The sequence below is a fragment of the Oryctolagus cuniculus genome, chromosome 9 (assembly GCF_051225735.1).
Source record: "Oryctolagus cuniculus isolate XC-2025 breed Fujian yellow rabbit chromosome 9, ASM5122573v1, whole genome shotgun sequence".
In the NCBI taxonomy this organism is placed as follows: domain Eukaryota; kingdom Metazoa; phylum Chordata; class Mammalia; order Lagomorpha; family Leporidae; genus Oryctolagus; species Oryctolagus cuniculus.
This window is the reverse complement of record NC_142875.1, coordinates 17,232,499-17,248,709: the sequence shown is the minus strand read 5'-3', so window position 1 is coordinate 17,248,709 and position 16,211 is coordinate 17,232,499. Positions and strand designations below refer to the sequence as shown.

Here is a 16,211-nt window from a genome sequence, read left to right as displayed (position 1 = left end):
TTGTCATAATACCTCATGTCCATGAGTTTCCTGAAGAAACATTTTTTGCACCATTCATTTATGTATTTAAAAGGAAGAGTAAGAGAGAGAGAGAGAGAGAGAGAGAGAGAGAGAGAGACAGATCTTCCATCTACCAGTTCACCCCTGAAATGGCCACAACAGCCAGACGCCGGTCAGGCTGCAGCCAGGAGCCAAGAACTCCATGTGGGTCTCCCATGGGGGTGGCAGGGACCTGAGTGCTTGGGCCATCATCTGCTCCTTCCCAGGCACATAAGCAGGAAGCTGGATCTAAAAAGGAGCAGCCACTTAGTAGCATCCTAGTACGGGATGCAGACACGCCAACTTTTTAACCTGCTGTGCCACAATGCCTGCCCCTAAAGTCATGCTTTAATTCCATTTTCCTATGAAGTTTTGAAGTCCCCTCTCATTTACTAATCAGCTACAAGGCATCCAATCCTGCTGGAAGACTTAGCAATACAACAATGAATAAGCTCCAGGAGGGCAGGGATCACGAAATGCACAGAAGACACAGGCCGGATCCACATGATCACCCGCATTTCAGGGCGTCCTTTTGATAAGTACTATCAAAAACTGGACAAAAATGCAGTATTTCAAACTTTACGTGAGATGTCAATGTTATAAATATTCATATTTTCCCCTGTGTCTTCAACACAAAATAATGATGTTTATTATAAAGGGGACAGGGATAAAGTGATAGAATACGAAACTTCCAGTTTTAAATGAAAATCAAAGCTCTCATCATGGTGTCCTCTGAGAGCTTCAAAAGCAAATTTTTGAAGAGAAGCAGGTGACTTTACAGAACAGCATGGAATTTCAATCCAGCAAATCCCCGTTGGCTTTCACATAGTACCAGACAACTCTACACATTCGGGCTCTCAGTGACAAACTTTCCAATATTCATTCATGTTAACGTTGGTCCATTCTCCCTTGCAACAGGTGTGCAACAGCATCTACTCTGAAGATATTTGATTCATTTCTAAGAGCTACACAAAGAGTCACAATGTTGAACAGCAGGAGGAGAAACCTTTTAAATGACAACATTTGAACGACTACCAACCATACACCCCACAATGCCTAAGTAATGAGCATAACACCACGGACCCTGAGAGACACCAGCAAGACCCCAGGAAATGAAGACTGCTCGTTCTAACTGAGCTGAGGATGAAGGCAAAACATTTACCAAAGCAAGGGAAATGTGGACTCAGGACATCGCATCACAGCCACAGATGTCAGACTGTAGTGGGAAACTTGTGTGCATGAGGGGACGACAAAATGATCATGGAGTTGAGATGCTGTTTGTGACACTGGCACCCCATACAGCACAGGTTCAAGTCCCGGTTGCTCCCCTTCCCAGCCAGCTCCCTGCTGATTCGCCTGGGAAAGGAGCAGAAGATGACCCAAGTGCTTGGGTCCCCACCACTCAGGGGGAGACCTGGACTGAGTTCTGGTTCCTGACTTTGGCTTGGCCCAGCCCAGACCATTGAAGCCAGATCTTTCTCTCTCCTCCCTCCCTCCCTCTCTCCCCCTCTCTCTCTCCCTCCATTTGGGGACAGAACCAGCAAACAGGGATAGAAGATCACTTTCTCTGTCTATTTGTCCCTCTCTCTCTCTGTAACTCTGCCCAAATAAATAAACCTTTTTAAAAAGTTCCTAGAAAAGTGGAATTAAAAGATAATTTTATTGTGTTGCAAATAAAAAAGGATCAAAATCCATGCATAACTTTTTGATGAAACCCATTTTCCATGAACTTTTTTAAAGATCTCACATATCCTGAGAGCAGGGAACACAAGCCTAATACAACACATGTAACGAAGCTATCATTCTGACAGATACTAACAAAGATTCACTAAGAAACAACCTTAAAGTTTAAAATGTCACAGACTCAATGTTACAAAACATATGCAGGCGTCTTTCCCAGCTTCTTTAGGTAAAATAATAAGAGGTACGATACAGGACAGGGAATGAAATATATAAGTACGTGTGTATCACCTGCATTCTATACTCTATCGGAAAACAATAAAACACAAAGAAAATGTCCTCCTCCTAACTTCCTGAGACAGTATGCCACTGCCCCTTTATACATAAGGCACAGGCTTCCCAAATCTTATCTTTTTAACATTTTACTGGACAACAACACAGAACTTGCTCTGTTACTGAGTTGCCAGTATTTTCAGGTCTGATTTATTACAGAGGGAAAAAAAAGCACTAAGAATAAAGAGTAATCAGAACATTCTAACAGATTTAAAAAGTACACCAAAATGGTGCAATATTTACCAGCTGTAGGCCAGGGCTATAATAATCAATAGTTGTAGAGATTACTGACAAAACAACAATAGCAATCAAATATATGTAACTAGTAACTATTTAAACTGGTAACAAAGGCTTTTATGATACCATTAACAGTAAATGAGCAACTCCCATAAAATATGACTGAATATCACCCCTGATAAGAGTTTAAGTACATATAACCATTGTTATGTGAAAAAACATTATTTTTAATATGTGACAACCCGACAGGATTTAATTACCACACCTACTTCAAACTATTAGCTGTTTCATTCAAACCTGGAAAAATAATATTTATGTGGCTATTGAGAATCATTATGATTGATGCAATCTTTTGTGTTAGTCCCTTTATAGTCATTCACATTTGTTATTAGTAACAAGGAAAAATGAAAGGGGAAATGTGTGTTTTTGTTTTGTAACAAAGCTTTTCTGATGATGACTAACTCCTTCCTTTGAACACAAAAAGCCTCTTAAACTAACTAATGTACATATAAATATGTTCTTTACAATGTGTGCTAAGCAAGAAAAGAAAGGGAAAAAAAGCCCGTAGGACTTAAGCCAGAATTAAAAGCAACCTAGGCAAGAGTACATGAAAGCTGACAGGAGAGCTGCTATTCTTACTCTCAATTTCTTACAGCTCATCTGCTCTCAAGGAAGAAAAATCATAGTTTCTTTTAAGCATATCCACAACAGATCTCACTTGAAAGGAAACATAGCGAGTGATTTGGCATGAATGGGCATATTACCAATTTTCCAGCATCACTACTGAATATTTATGTCGGTGACGAATGATGACACTGGTGAGATATTTTAACACGGAGCCTTGCCTTGTAAATCGTCTGAATGATGCTGTGTCAAAACAACACCGACCATCAATCAGAGGTTTTAAGACCAGTATTTCTTGTTTAAACATGCTACCTGCTCAGCAGAACCACTTGTGTGAACAGGCATAGATTAATGTGTGCAAAGCACAGCCCTGTTACCTCCTAACTTAAAGAGCTATAATTTAACAGGCCTATTATCGTCAAGGTAATTTTGACAGTGCTGAAATATTATACCTGCTAAAAATATGCATTTAGCACTAACTCCCGTGGTCATCGGAACTGAATACACAGACAGACGGGTCGCCCTACAATTAGGTTCCTTCTCTACTGAGCACTCTTTTCTGGAATGGCAGCAGCATGTTGACAATTGCTTTTATAAATACTGCAGCAAGACAGTCTTTCTGGCGGTGCAAAAAGCTCACCGCCTTGCCTTCCCGTCGCTCTCCACTTCTCCACCTGCGGTGGCTTCTAAGGGACCCCTTCCAGATTCCAGAAACAGAACAACAGTTCCAGCTACCTCCAGTTATCTCCTGTTGCGTGTGCATTCGCAGAAACAGCCTTATTCAGGATATGTTGCATTTGTGAGATCATCTCCAGAGCCTAACTTCCCACTCACTCAGGCTGGGACTGTTCATCATGAGAGCAACTCTAGATTGTTGAACAGGGAGGACATGAGCCTACGTCTGTGTCTCAAAACCTATCATTCGTGTCCTGGCCGCACTGACCCCAAGTCCACTCCACAGGAAGGATGAAAGCAACGGCGTACGTCGGGACGTTCCATTTTCTAACATCTTAGCTGTCGTTTAAGTTAATTTATAAAGAAAAGTGATATCAACTTGCAATTGTTATGCCGTGGAATGCACAAAAGAGCACACACACACCCCACAGAAATCATCCATGTGAACCAACGGGGCTGGCGATCACCCAACAGTGCCTCTCAGAGAATAAACAAGCACCTCTCTAGACACCAGGGGCTCAATTTCTTAAAGCCAAATGAATGCACTGGGAGCAAATAAATATTTATCTGGAGCCCACCAGGGTCAGTGCACTCAGCCTAGTGTTACGTCCCCATAACTAGGCATGAGAAAAAGAGAGCAACCAAGCCCTCATCTGGGGAAGTAGAGAGACTTGATAAAACTACACAGCCCCACTCACACTTTCTCCCCAAACGCATGTCTACAAGTCAATACATTTACTCTACTGTATTTACAATTAAACTACATCCATTCATGATGTCAGTGTCTGCCTATGGCAGTTACCAGTTGGGAAAGTGTTAATCGGGAATTCCAAGCAATCGTGTCTGAAATGCTAGGTATGCCACGATCACACTTGACTATTTCTTTGATGCACAGCTTCATGTCTCAAACACAATAAACCACGAAAATGCTTTCAAAATTCCATATCCACACATTTCAGAATACAAAGACTCAAGTTATAAAGCCAGAATTTCCCAAGAAAGCTTTACAATAAAAACCAGGTTGTGCACGGAAGTGCTCCTACATCCTAGCCTTGAAATACCGCAGATACTGCTGCCCTCTGGTGTCCGGTGTCAAAAGTAGAATCCAGTTGGCCAAAAGGCGAGAAAACACGATTTACATGTAAAATAGAAATCAACTCCTAATCTCTCAATGGCTTCCTGTTGCCTGGGATCTGTGTTACCCGCTAATTAAGATCTGATGGAACTGAAACGGGGCTAAGATCATAGACACGCTGACTAGCAAGAGGCAGGTGTAGCAAATAGCAACAGACCACATCCGCAAACGCTGGATTCAACCGGGGCTGGGGTGGGGGGAGCAGAAACTGGAGAAATTGTGGGAGCAGCTGGAAATTGGGCTCTCCAACAGACACACCCAGTGCCATCGACAAAATCCATCAAAGGAGGAAAGAAAATGGACAAGCTGGCGTAGCACTGTGGCGCAGGCGGTTAAACTGCCCACTATGTGTGACGTCAGCATCCCATCCCCGCTAATGTGCTGGGGAAAGCAGTGGAGGATGGCCCAAGTGCTTGGACCTCTGCCATCCACATGGAAGACCCGGATGGACTTCCAGGCTCCCACCTTTGGCCCAGTCCTGGCCATTGTAGCCATTTGGGGAGTTAACCAGTGGATGGAAGATCTCTGTCTCTCTCCCTCTATATAATTCTATCTTTCAAATAAATAAATCATCAAAAAAGAAGTAGGGTAAAAGGAAGAAAAGAGGAGAAAAGAAAACCTGCCCTTCCCATTGTAAAGCCAGGTTCAAACTTTACCCCACAGGCCTGTGATGTGGCACAGCGAGCGGTTTAAGTTAAGCTGCCACCTGTGATGCTGGAGTCCCATATGGGTGCCAGTTGGAATTCCCGCTGATTCACTTCTGACCCAGCTCCCTGCTAATACACCCAGGAAAGCAGCAGAAGATGGCCTGGGTCTGTGGGCTCCTCCACTCATGTGTGAGACCCGGATGGAGTTCCTGGCTCCTGGCTTTGGCTTGGCCTAGCATCAGCCATTGCAGCCATTTAGGGAGTGAACTAGTGGGTAGAAGATATTCTCTGTCTTTCTGTCTCTCTGTCTCTGTCTCTCTCTAACTCTGCTTTCAAGATAAAGAAAGAAATCTTTAAGAAAATTTATCCCCAAAGCTTTATTTACCAGGTTATGAAAGATGAGTAGGGATCATGTTGTATGCACAAACCAAAACAAACTTCACACAGTCAAATGCAAGTTCAAGCAGAGAGGAACCTAAAGGTCCTATAACTTGAGGCGACCTCAGAAACCAGCTGTCTGGAACGGTGAAGGTAGTCCCAGTCACTTCACTGCGGAGAGCAAACATGCACTTTCCGGGTTTACCAAGCTCTTCTCCTTACATCCCAGGAACCGAACGCGGGTGTCAGAGGTGTGGGGAGCAACCCAGACTAGACTGAGTTACTGGAATTAAGACTTATTCTATGCATCTGCTCCCCCACAGAATGGCGCTGGGAGAGGAGGAAAACAGCTTCTACACAGCTGCCTCCAGTTCAACCAGTAAACTGTAGGACCTGCTCCTGATTGCAGGAGAGCAGCGCGCTCAGCGTGTGGGTAGCAGAGTTGGGATTGGAGGAAGAGGACTATAAAGGAGGAGAGAGACAACATGCACCAGGAACATCTAAGGGGAACATCTATCTGAAGGAACACCTGTGCAGCCCCCGAGAGAGCCGGCCGGCGGTGTGCCGCTCCCCCGCGGAGGTGGGGAATGTGGCGGGGGGAACCGCCCTTCCACGGAGGTGGAAGGGACGGCAGCCAACCCGGGAAGAACCAGCAGCAAACCCGGGGAGGGCCGAGCAGACAAAAGAACAGCGCAGGGTCCTGTGTCGTTCCTCCACGAAGAGGGGGAGCGACAAGAGGCATGGCCAGGCTTTCGGCACCCTCCATGGGACACTGGGGTCTCCCGCAGCCCAGCCACAGGGGACAGGGGCCTGCAGGAAGGCTGAGAGATGGCACATGTCGGGTACACACGGCCAGGAGGGAATGCAGGACAGGGTGGCAGAGCCCAGCCCAGCGCAGGTGAGAGCTGCAGACCGAGCAGCAGGGCAGATCCCCGGCGGCTTGGCCCGCAGTCTCCGTACCAGCTGCTTCCTGGACGTCCTTCCTTCCTACTCTCTTGGTTTTCTAAAATCTGGGCAGCTGCCAGGATGCCAAGCTCCTAAGCAGCTCTTGCTGACCCCTGGGGCTCCTGGGAGAGCTTGCGCTGAAAAACTCCAGAGAGAAAAGCCAGGCTTCCCCGTCTCCCCGTGCAGCCTGGAGAGCCCTCGATAATTGAGTAGGCACAGGATTCTGCAAGGCTCTTCAACACACCCATGGTGCTCGCACAGCTACCTTGGGAGCCTGGGGCAGGGATGGTTAAAAATATCTTCCAACCATTTAAGTGCACACCACTGATGCATAAACTCTGAAGCATAACTCACAGCCTTGGCCCTCCTCCAAAGTAAAATATTCACCCAAATGGAAACCTAAAATCTACTATTAAGATGTAATCTATTTAAAAAAAAATTTACCACTAAATAAATCATTCATGACCTCTAAATATTTCTGGCAAACTAAAGGCTGATCTTTGGAGTGTTTATCTGGGCTTTAATTTTACTGAGAGGAGGGGGAGGCAAGACGAATGCTCATGTGCTCCTATGAGATTAGCAAGATTGCAACTGGATCCCAAATGTCTGAGGAATAAGCAAGTAGTACTAGGAGGAGGAGGAGGAGCCCACAATCCTCTGCATGAGGACCCTGGCTAACTACAGTGAGGTGCACTCAGAAGCTGTGATAACTGAAATGCACGCAGCCCCACTTAACGCTTCAAACATCATAACCGTAGTTTCCAGACCAACTGGCCAAGCCCTGTGGACTCAAGAGCTCTAAGAGCCCAGAAGCCCTCCACTTTCTAACCACAGCTGCACTCAGACTGCCCGCGACAGCCGTAGCCATGTGATCTCTGCAGTTTACAATTCCTTGCACTTGGCACAGGGCCTGGGCCAAACAATAAATAAATCTATGTAGGATGCCTGCCAGAACAGGTGTATTTAACTCTCACCACTGTGACCCCTGGAGATAGGAGATTCCATGCTGCTAGCATGCATCAGGCACTGACCGTGTGGCTGAGAACAAAGCGCTGAGAATGGGTTATCCAGCTTAATCCTCCCAGTATTTGAATAAGGCAGGTGTGAGTAGTATGCCCATTTTGCAGATAAGAAAATCAAGGCCCAGAGAAATTAACCAACAAGCACGTGAGCATTGCTAACCAGCACCAGGACTGAATTCCGAGGTCCACACTGTTCACCACAACGCCCTGATCTGGCATTTGCATGTCCAGCAGACTCTCTGTGCCTGGTCATGCAGCCAATCTGTGGCCGAGTCAAAGGTACCCCTGTGCCCTCCCCATGCTGCCGGTCTGCCTCTGCAGGTGCTGTCAGTTATCGTGCACATGAGCACAGCCACTCCGGGCCTCACAGCAACAGCAGGACCACTCACCCGCCAAAGGCAGGAGCCTACAGTGATGACTAACTCTTCAGAGAAACACAGGGCCTCAGGGCGGAGGCAACAGCCACTGGGAAACAGCCAGCCAGACACATTTAAAGAAACTGAGCACTGAGTACCACCATGTCGCTACCATGCAACCCAATGGCCACTGTGAGACTAAGACTGCGTTTTTACTCAGGTGACTCGAGGGCACGTTTCCATTCTGCCAGTGGACGTCAAGCCCTTCTTCATTGCCATGGCAGGCAAAGTGCACAGAAGAACACTCCACAGCTCTGTTGTTCCAGACACGAAAGGGCTTCCCGATTCAACAAAGAAACAACCCACAGCTGTCTCGCCTCTGCGAGGGTTCCTGAGAAGAAGGCCCTTCCCGAAGGTGCAGAGCCCGCAGCAGTGACGTCAACACAGCCAGAGGTTAAGCAGCAATCTGGCTACCTTCAAACACATCTGTGTGTAGGCCGAGGGGCGTTTCCTAAGCCACACCACAGGTGGATTCCTAAATCAGCCTGCAAACGAACATTCATCTATTTTTACACACACACATAAATCAGAATAAAAGATCGTGTGCTCCCTACATTCAGATTTGCTCTGGGAGGAGAAACTATCAGAAAAGCGTTCTGTAGAGAATGAATCAACACGCGTCGCGATTTTCTTCCCAGCGTCGCCTCCATCTTCAAAGACGGAAACGTAATCAGATTCTAAGTTTGTGGCAAGACATATGTACTGAGAAACTGGGTGTCTGACTTACCTATTGGATTTCTATCAAAGAACAATACTGGAGCTTTCAGAATTGACTCAAACATTTTGTTGTGCAGAGTTTGTGAAGAATTAACCAGGACGTAGAATACCAACAGAGATCTTGCTATGCCAAAAAGGACGGTAGCTACAGTTAAACCTGAAATAAAGAAACAGCAATAAGAAAACTCGGGATGCCTGCATTTTCTCCCACCCTGCTAAAGCAGGCAGTTTACAAAGATATTAATTTATTTTATCTCATAAAGCATTGCACTCGTATACAAAGCAGAATTAAGTCTATTTTTCTGCCACTGAATGCAAACTACATGAAGGAAAAAAACTACAGCTTCATTCTAGGCTTCAATAATTCAATTACTTAGAAGTAAGAAAGATAATCATAAGAAGTAGTTGATCAGGCCTGGCATTGTGGTGTAGCAGGTAAAGCCACCGCCTGTGACGCCAGCATCCTATATGAGCACCGGTTCCTGTCCTGGCTGCTTCACTTCGGATTCACCTCCCTGCTAATGGTCTGGGAAAAGCAGCAGAAGATGGTCCAAGTGTTTGGGCCCCTGCCTCCCATGTAGGGTACCTGGATGAAGCTCCTTGCTCCTAGCGTGGGCCCAGCCCAGCCCTACCCACGGCACTCATCTGGGGAATGAATGAACCAGTGGATGGATGATCTCCCTCTCTCTCTTTCCCTCTCTCTCTCCTTCTCTGTAACTCTTTCAAATAAATACATCTTAAAAAAAATAATTGATCTTCCCTTCTCTACATTCCAAATAATATTTACAATATGTCCCCATAAACTAAAAGCGTGGTATATTTTTAATACCAACATGTAATATTAACAAGGAATGGGAAAAATGATTTACCTTTTCCTTGTAGAAAATGCCCAAGTAGCTTTAAAGAATTTGAAAATATCATATTAAGTTCCACATGGCAAAACTCTTAAATAGTTGAATTGCAAAAAAATGCAAATTAGATTTTAACACCAGATAATTCATCTACATAGGCAACTGATCTCCCACTAAGTGTTTCATATAAACACAATGCATTTTAAATGAACATAACTTGAAAAACATATTTTTATTAAGACATGCACAAGTACCCACCATGCGTGCAGAAATTAAAGGAGCTTTCCTAGTATCTCTTCATCACAATGTGAGGTGGAGTGGGGATATCTTGGGTAATAAATCTTTCCCTCTCAAATGAATCTCACTGTCACCCAACCCCTGCATGTGCTCAGATGCCTCAACTGCATCAACGGGTATTTTCTTGAGCTTGCCATCCCACGTGGACAGGTCACCACGGTGTTCTCCCTTCTGTTCTAGGCCTCACAGAGCCCACTACCCCAGCAGCTAAACAGCTAAAGGATTTAGATGTCTGAGCAAGTGATCAACAAAATAGAAAGCAATTTTCAGTGTGTGGGTTCTTACTAAGATAAACTCCCTCCATCTCCAAGTAAATCTCAGAGCGTTTCCTGGGGGAATATTTAAACTTTTAGGTGAGGATTTCCTTTAGAAAGTGTGTGATGCTACATACAGTCTAAGCATTCCTGTGGAAACAGTGTGTGGTGTTAGCATGAGTCTGGCGCACCACATGTTAAATGCATCGCACAGTTGGGGACGCGATAACATTGTGACTGCCAGGTAAGAAAGAGAGGAGTCCTAATTCCCAGACACTGTCTGTCCCCCTGCTTTGCGTCCCTCTTAAGTAATTAGTGAGGCCCAGGAGAAGGGCAGCATGGTGAAGGGGAGCTTTGCACACCTGGGAAGGAATGATGCTTTTATTTGGGGGCCATGCTGCCAGAGGATTTCATCCGAGTCCAATAAAAGCTGGGGTTTATTCAGACAGAATTGGAACAATCCGAACCACAAGGTGGGGATCCGTTTCTAATCCCCTTGCCCATCCATAGAATGATAGAAGATTTAGCGAAAGCCACCTATTAGAATAGACAATAGCCACATATTTCCAGTGGCTGATTTTCTGAATGCTCAATCCTAGTTTCACTTTCAAAATCCGAGCAGAGCAAATTGAGAGTCTTCATTCAGCCTCTTTCTTTTAGTAGATTTCAAAAAAATAATTATTCTAATTAATTCACAGAGCCCGTGCGACTCAGCCTCCGGGCCTGTGAAGACACTGCTGCATTTACTCCTGAAAGCCCTTGGAGCTCACACAGGCTAACACGTGCAGACCCTCCCATAATAGACGGAACAATTCGACTTTACCTGAGTAAATCCCCAAGTACCAGGTAAGATCTAACTCTGCAGTGACATTTCCTCTTCCACCGACGGTGACATTCAGGGCACTCTGCTTATTTGCCCTGTGTTGAGGGGAAGAGAATAAAAAGTACTGAGATGCAGGCTCCACTTACACAAACACAAAACCAATGAGCCTCACTTTGGGGGAAACGTTTCATGGTGCAGAATGACCCCAGCCTCACACAGGCCTGTGTCTGTCCACCTTACATAAATCCACTTTGAATACTGACTTTCTGTTCTGTACATGTGGCTGAGGGTCAGACGTGGGTAGAGGCCATTACAGGTCACACTCCACCGGCAAGAACTCTAATTGTTCTGCAGGTGAATTCACTAAGTGTGGATTAGAAGAGAAGGCGCAGCAAACTCCGCCCCTCCCCTCCCCTCCCAGAACTCTCTACAGAGGTAAGGTTTCCTCCTGGGTTTTGAACTCTTTGTGTCAGAGCAGAAATAACTCACCAGTACGAAAGCCACCAATCCTGAAGCACGTAGGCAACCTACAGAAGGAGAACCAGAAAACTCAGCACTGGCAGCGCAAACCTCTTAATCGCTAAAATACAAAGGCCAAGGTTGCAGAGAACAGAGACGGTGCCCCAGGCTGAGGTCTGTGCAGAGCCCAGCTTTCCAGAAGGTCAGAGGTCAAGGCAATGCACAGTGTATTGTTAAATCTTAAAAAAAAGACCCCACACACTCCCTCCTTGTGGCAAAACCCCAGGAAGCACCACTCGTTTTGTTCCCCACAGAGAGCTAACTTCAATGCAAACCCCAAGTGAACAGCAAAATGCGGCCTAAATCATTAACAATCTGAGGGTGCAAAACAAAGGCCATAGCTTACCTGAGCCGCCATGTTGAGCACAAACAGCACAACGATGATAAACCAGTGGGCGCCAGCTGTGAAGTAATTCCTGTAGGCCTTAAAGCCAATTTTCCCTTCAGAACGGCTCTCCTCAGTCAGCGCTGCCTGCGTGGTCTCAGGCTGAAGGAAAGAGGCAGTGAGAGACAAGGTAGACGACAGCACAGCCCCAGAGTTGACCATGCACTCCACTAGGAACGCTGTGGGGAAACAGGCGCGTCTCATCGTGGCAGGTGGGAGTACAACACGGTCCAGCCACATAGGAGGGTCTGCAACACCCGGCCAAGCTGCACACACAGCCACCCCTGGACCCAGCCAACCCTCCAGCCACATAGGAGGGTCTGCAACACCCGGCCAGGCTGCACACACAGCCACCCCTGGACCCAGCCATCCCACACCTAGGCTCCTGTTAGAAGAAAGGGAACAGCGTGTGTCTATTACGGAACAGCTCTGAAGTATGAGGAAGAACCTCGTGATTTCTAGCATGTGCCTAACACACCCGAACTCAACTGCACGTGAAGTGAGGTAGAATTAATGTGTCACAGCTGACTATTTGTCACTTAAAGAGAGAAACATAAACAAATGCAAACTGAGCTCACACAGTACATTTGGGTAATGAACAATTGGGATAGCAAAGGAATCTATTCTATGTGCATCACCCAAGCTGCTGGATTTAGACTGAGGGTTTGGATAGCGAAGAAACCCCAAATCCATTTCCAAGGGAGCTCTAATGCATTTCTGTCTGGAGGCCGTTAGGTGCATTACAGATTCCCAAGAGAGGAAGAAGTACTTGTCTGTGGTGGCCACTGGAGACTCAATGATGAATAAGATGTGGTTCCTACTCTTGAGGGGCAAGAAAGACGAGAATGACACAACTATGAAGAACAGGTATCGGGACTGGCGCTGGGGCATAGCAGGTTAAACCATGGTCTGCAATGCCAGCATCCTATATGGTGCCAGTTTGAGTCCCGGTTGCTTCACTTCCAACCCAGCTCCCTGCTAATGTGCCTGGGAAAGCAGTGGAAGATGGCCCAAGTGCTTGGGCCGCTGCACTCATGTGGGAGACCGGGAAGACGCTCTGGGCTCCTGGCTTCAGCCTGGCATTGCCCCAGCCATTGCAGCCATTTGGGGAGTGAACCAACGATGGAAAAGCTCTCTCCCTCTGTCTCTCCCTCTCTCTCTGTCAGTCTGCCTTTCAAATAAATGAATAAATCTTTAAAAAAAAAAAAATCTATCATGTGCCAGGAGTTGTTGTGTCCTTGCACATGCTATTTCTGGCTTAATACAAACCATTTGACAATAGGGCAAAAGAATCCTATCGGTGACTTAGTGTGAGAACATTCCAGCAAGCAGAAGAGGTGGACCACAGCAGGTCAGTGTAAGGGGGTCTTTCAATGAAGCATCTGGAAGCTTGGGGGCCACAGGAACAAGCAGGGTCTGCCTGCAGTAATTCAAGAGTTCCAGGATCAGGGAGAGCCACAGACAGCTTCAGACCGGCCAGCATCACACCCACTTCTCCTCTCCATGAGACTGCTCAGCTCACACCAAAAGGACAGCCCCAGCCAGGCTGGCCCCCTGCAATCTGTTGACTCTACCAATTCCATTGAGCGTGCATTCCCAGAATCGACTCTGGGACAAACGAAGCAGAGCAGATCAAAGATCCGGCAGACCAATGAAAGCCAACAAAACCTGCGTACAGCGTAGCAGGAGAGGCACTCACTTCCTGGCCCTCGGGGGCACCCTCTTTCAGCGAAGGCCTAGAGGACTGCTGAGACCACACGGAAGACTCGGAGAAGGTCCGGTTCCTCAAGGTGGGCGTGCCTGGAACGGGAGACGGCTCGGCTTCCTCATTCTCCTTCTTTAAAAGGGAACCAAAATCTACCCCAGATTTCAGAAACTCCGTGTAGGTTCCCTTCTGCACCATTTCTCCCTGAAATAAAAACAGAGAATTTCAGAGTCTTTGCCTGTGATAACACTAATCTACCCTAGTAATAATCAGGAGAGGTGAACTGATCTTATAAATTGAGATTATCCCTAGATCCGGAATTCTGGCTAATCAACCTGACACATAACTGAGTATTCTGTCCTCTGTCGAACCCTGCATTCGGTGCTGGGGGAGGGAAAACAAAGGTGTGAAAATGAGGTTATTGACAAAAATACCATGAGCGTGTAAGGAAGCAAAAAGTACAGACGTTGTGGGAGTCTCTTCAGAGAACAGGAAACTGAAATAAGCCTCATTGATAAGAACCAAAGGAACAGAGTAGAATGGAAAGGAGATTTCAGGAGAGAAACATACACTGACAGGGAGGTGGGTGCCAGTGTATCGGCTCAGGTAGGAGTCACTCAACAAGCCTCCGCTGGCCCTGCGGCCACAGGCCACGCTCTTGCCTTGCCAGGAGGAGACCTTGGGAACCAGCTGGGCACTGAACCCGTGAGCTGTGTCTTCACGTTCTTTATTCCCAAACTGCCGTGCAAACTCGGGAATTTCCTAACTGAAAATTCAGCACTCCACACGACACCTCATCACACGGTCTCCCTTCCTTACAAAGTCATAGAAAATAACGCGCAAAGATCTACACTCATTTTGCACCCTGTGAAAGGAAGCCAGCTGAATTACTCCAACAGGAGCAACCAAAATATTAAGCCAAATCCAGGATACAAAGCAAATCAAGGACCATCAGCCCTGGTGAAGATGGGGGGAGGGGATCCAGGACTCCAATACTACCCCAGCTCTCCCATTCCTAATGCAGTCCTCTGAGAAAAATCCCATGATGCCTTGGTTTACTTGGAACAGCTTGATAACTGGAGAACTTGAACATTATTGACAATACATGGTGTCTTGATCCACTTAGGAGGGAAAACCCACATACCTTGTTCAATGGCATCGTCACTTTCTACTTTGCATCTACAAGGCACACAAGGAAACTACTGCTGGTACTGTGACTCAGTATTCCTAAAAAGAGAGAGGTGGCAGGGGCCAGTGATGCCCTCTGCTCTTAAAAGAGGCCAGACCAACAGTGAAGACAGACCCCCATTCATCCAGGGGGTGCCCTCCAGGGGGTGCCCACCAGGGGACACTCTATTTTTTGGAAAGTACAGGTGATGTCACGGGACACGCATCAGGCAGGCTCCTTGGTGATCCTCGAAAGCCACAGTAAGCATGTGGAGCTAAGCGTTTTTGCAAGAATGCTGCTATCATTATAAATCTGGTCTATCATAATAACGTGAAACTTGTCTCTTTGACAATGGTGCACACACACCTTGTGTACTAGTTAACAGAATTTCTAATTTCCATCATTTACCGAGAGATTGTGGGAGGGGGAATATCGTGTTTGAAGGAACCAAGCGGGTTTCAGATCCACTACATGGGATTTGACCAAGGGCCAGGTGAGCAGACAGGGGACAACGAAGGGTGCCGAGGCACGGAGGCCAACAAGGATCCCCACTGACCCCCACCTCTCCATCACACTAGCTGCTGCAGGTCAAACGCTGGCCCTCAAAAGATACATTCAAGTTCTAAACCCTAGCTTTTGTGAATATGACCTTATTTGGAAATAGGATCTTTGCAGATATACTCGTTAAAAATGCGGTCACCCTGGAGTAGGGCAGGCCCTAAGTCCAATATGGCTGATGTCCCCAGACAAGAAGAAACCCAGACGCACACATAGACTTCGGCACAGGACAACAGAGGCAGAGACTGAAGAGCTGCAGCTTCGAGCTGAGGAACAAGAATTCCCACCAAACCCCAGGAGGGGGCAGAGGCAGGGAAGGAGTCCCGCCCAGGGCCCTCCAAGGGCACAGCACCCTGGGCTCAGGCTCGAAGCCTGCAGAACAGTGAGAGAAGAAAAGCCCGCTGTTTCCAGTCATCCACTTTGCGGCACTTTGTTCCTCACGCACCTGCATCCAATGGCTTCCAGCCCAATCCCAGATCTACTGACTACCGCCCTGAGCCCAGCTCTCTCCCACCACACGTGCTCCAGCCACTCAGCCCTAGCCATGCAGCCTCCCTTCTGGCCCTCTAAACACAGATGACTTCCTTCCCTAAGACCCTGCAGGATCCCACCGCCTCAGCTACACCTCTCCCAGGTGACTGCAGAGCCAGCACCCTCATGCTACTGTCCCTCGGGTCCCCATGTGGCCACCCCACCCTTTCTCCTTCATAGCATGTATTCGCAGAGAGCATGAAAGGGCCACAAGGCAAGGAGTGGTCTCACTTATTGCTATACAGACTCCCCTACAAACCGGTACTCAGTGA

The 16,211-nt window shown here is 46.9% G+C and overlaps 1 protein-coding gene across 2 annotated transcripts in view; it reads right to left on the bottom strand.

The window, feature by feature from the left end:
* ABCC4 (ATP binding cassette subfamily C member 4 (PEL blood group)) overlaps window positions 1-16,211 on the bottom strand; it is a 269,575-nt gene that overhangs the window by 134,410 nt on the left and 118,954 nt on the right. For both annotated transcript variants that reach the window (XM_002713003.6, XM_051850536.3), the window contains 5 exons: window positions 13,677-13,886; window positions 11,939-12,079; window positions 11,563-11,600; window positions 11,074-11,168; window positions 8,859-9,005 (listed from right to left, as the gene is read on the bottom strand). In XM_002713003.6, the coding sequence (XP_002713049.1) occupies window positions 8,859-9,005; window positions 11,074-11,168; window positions 11,563-11,600; window positions 11,939-12,079; window positions 13,677-13,886 (631 nt within the window). The remainder of the gene's footprint in view (window positions 1-8,858; window positions 9,006-11,073; window positions 11,169-11,562; window positions 11,601-11,938; window positions 12,080-13,676; window positions 13,887-16,211) is intronic.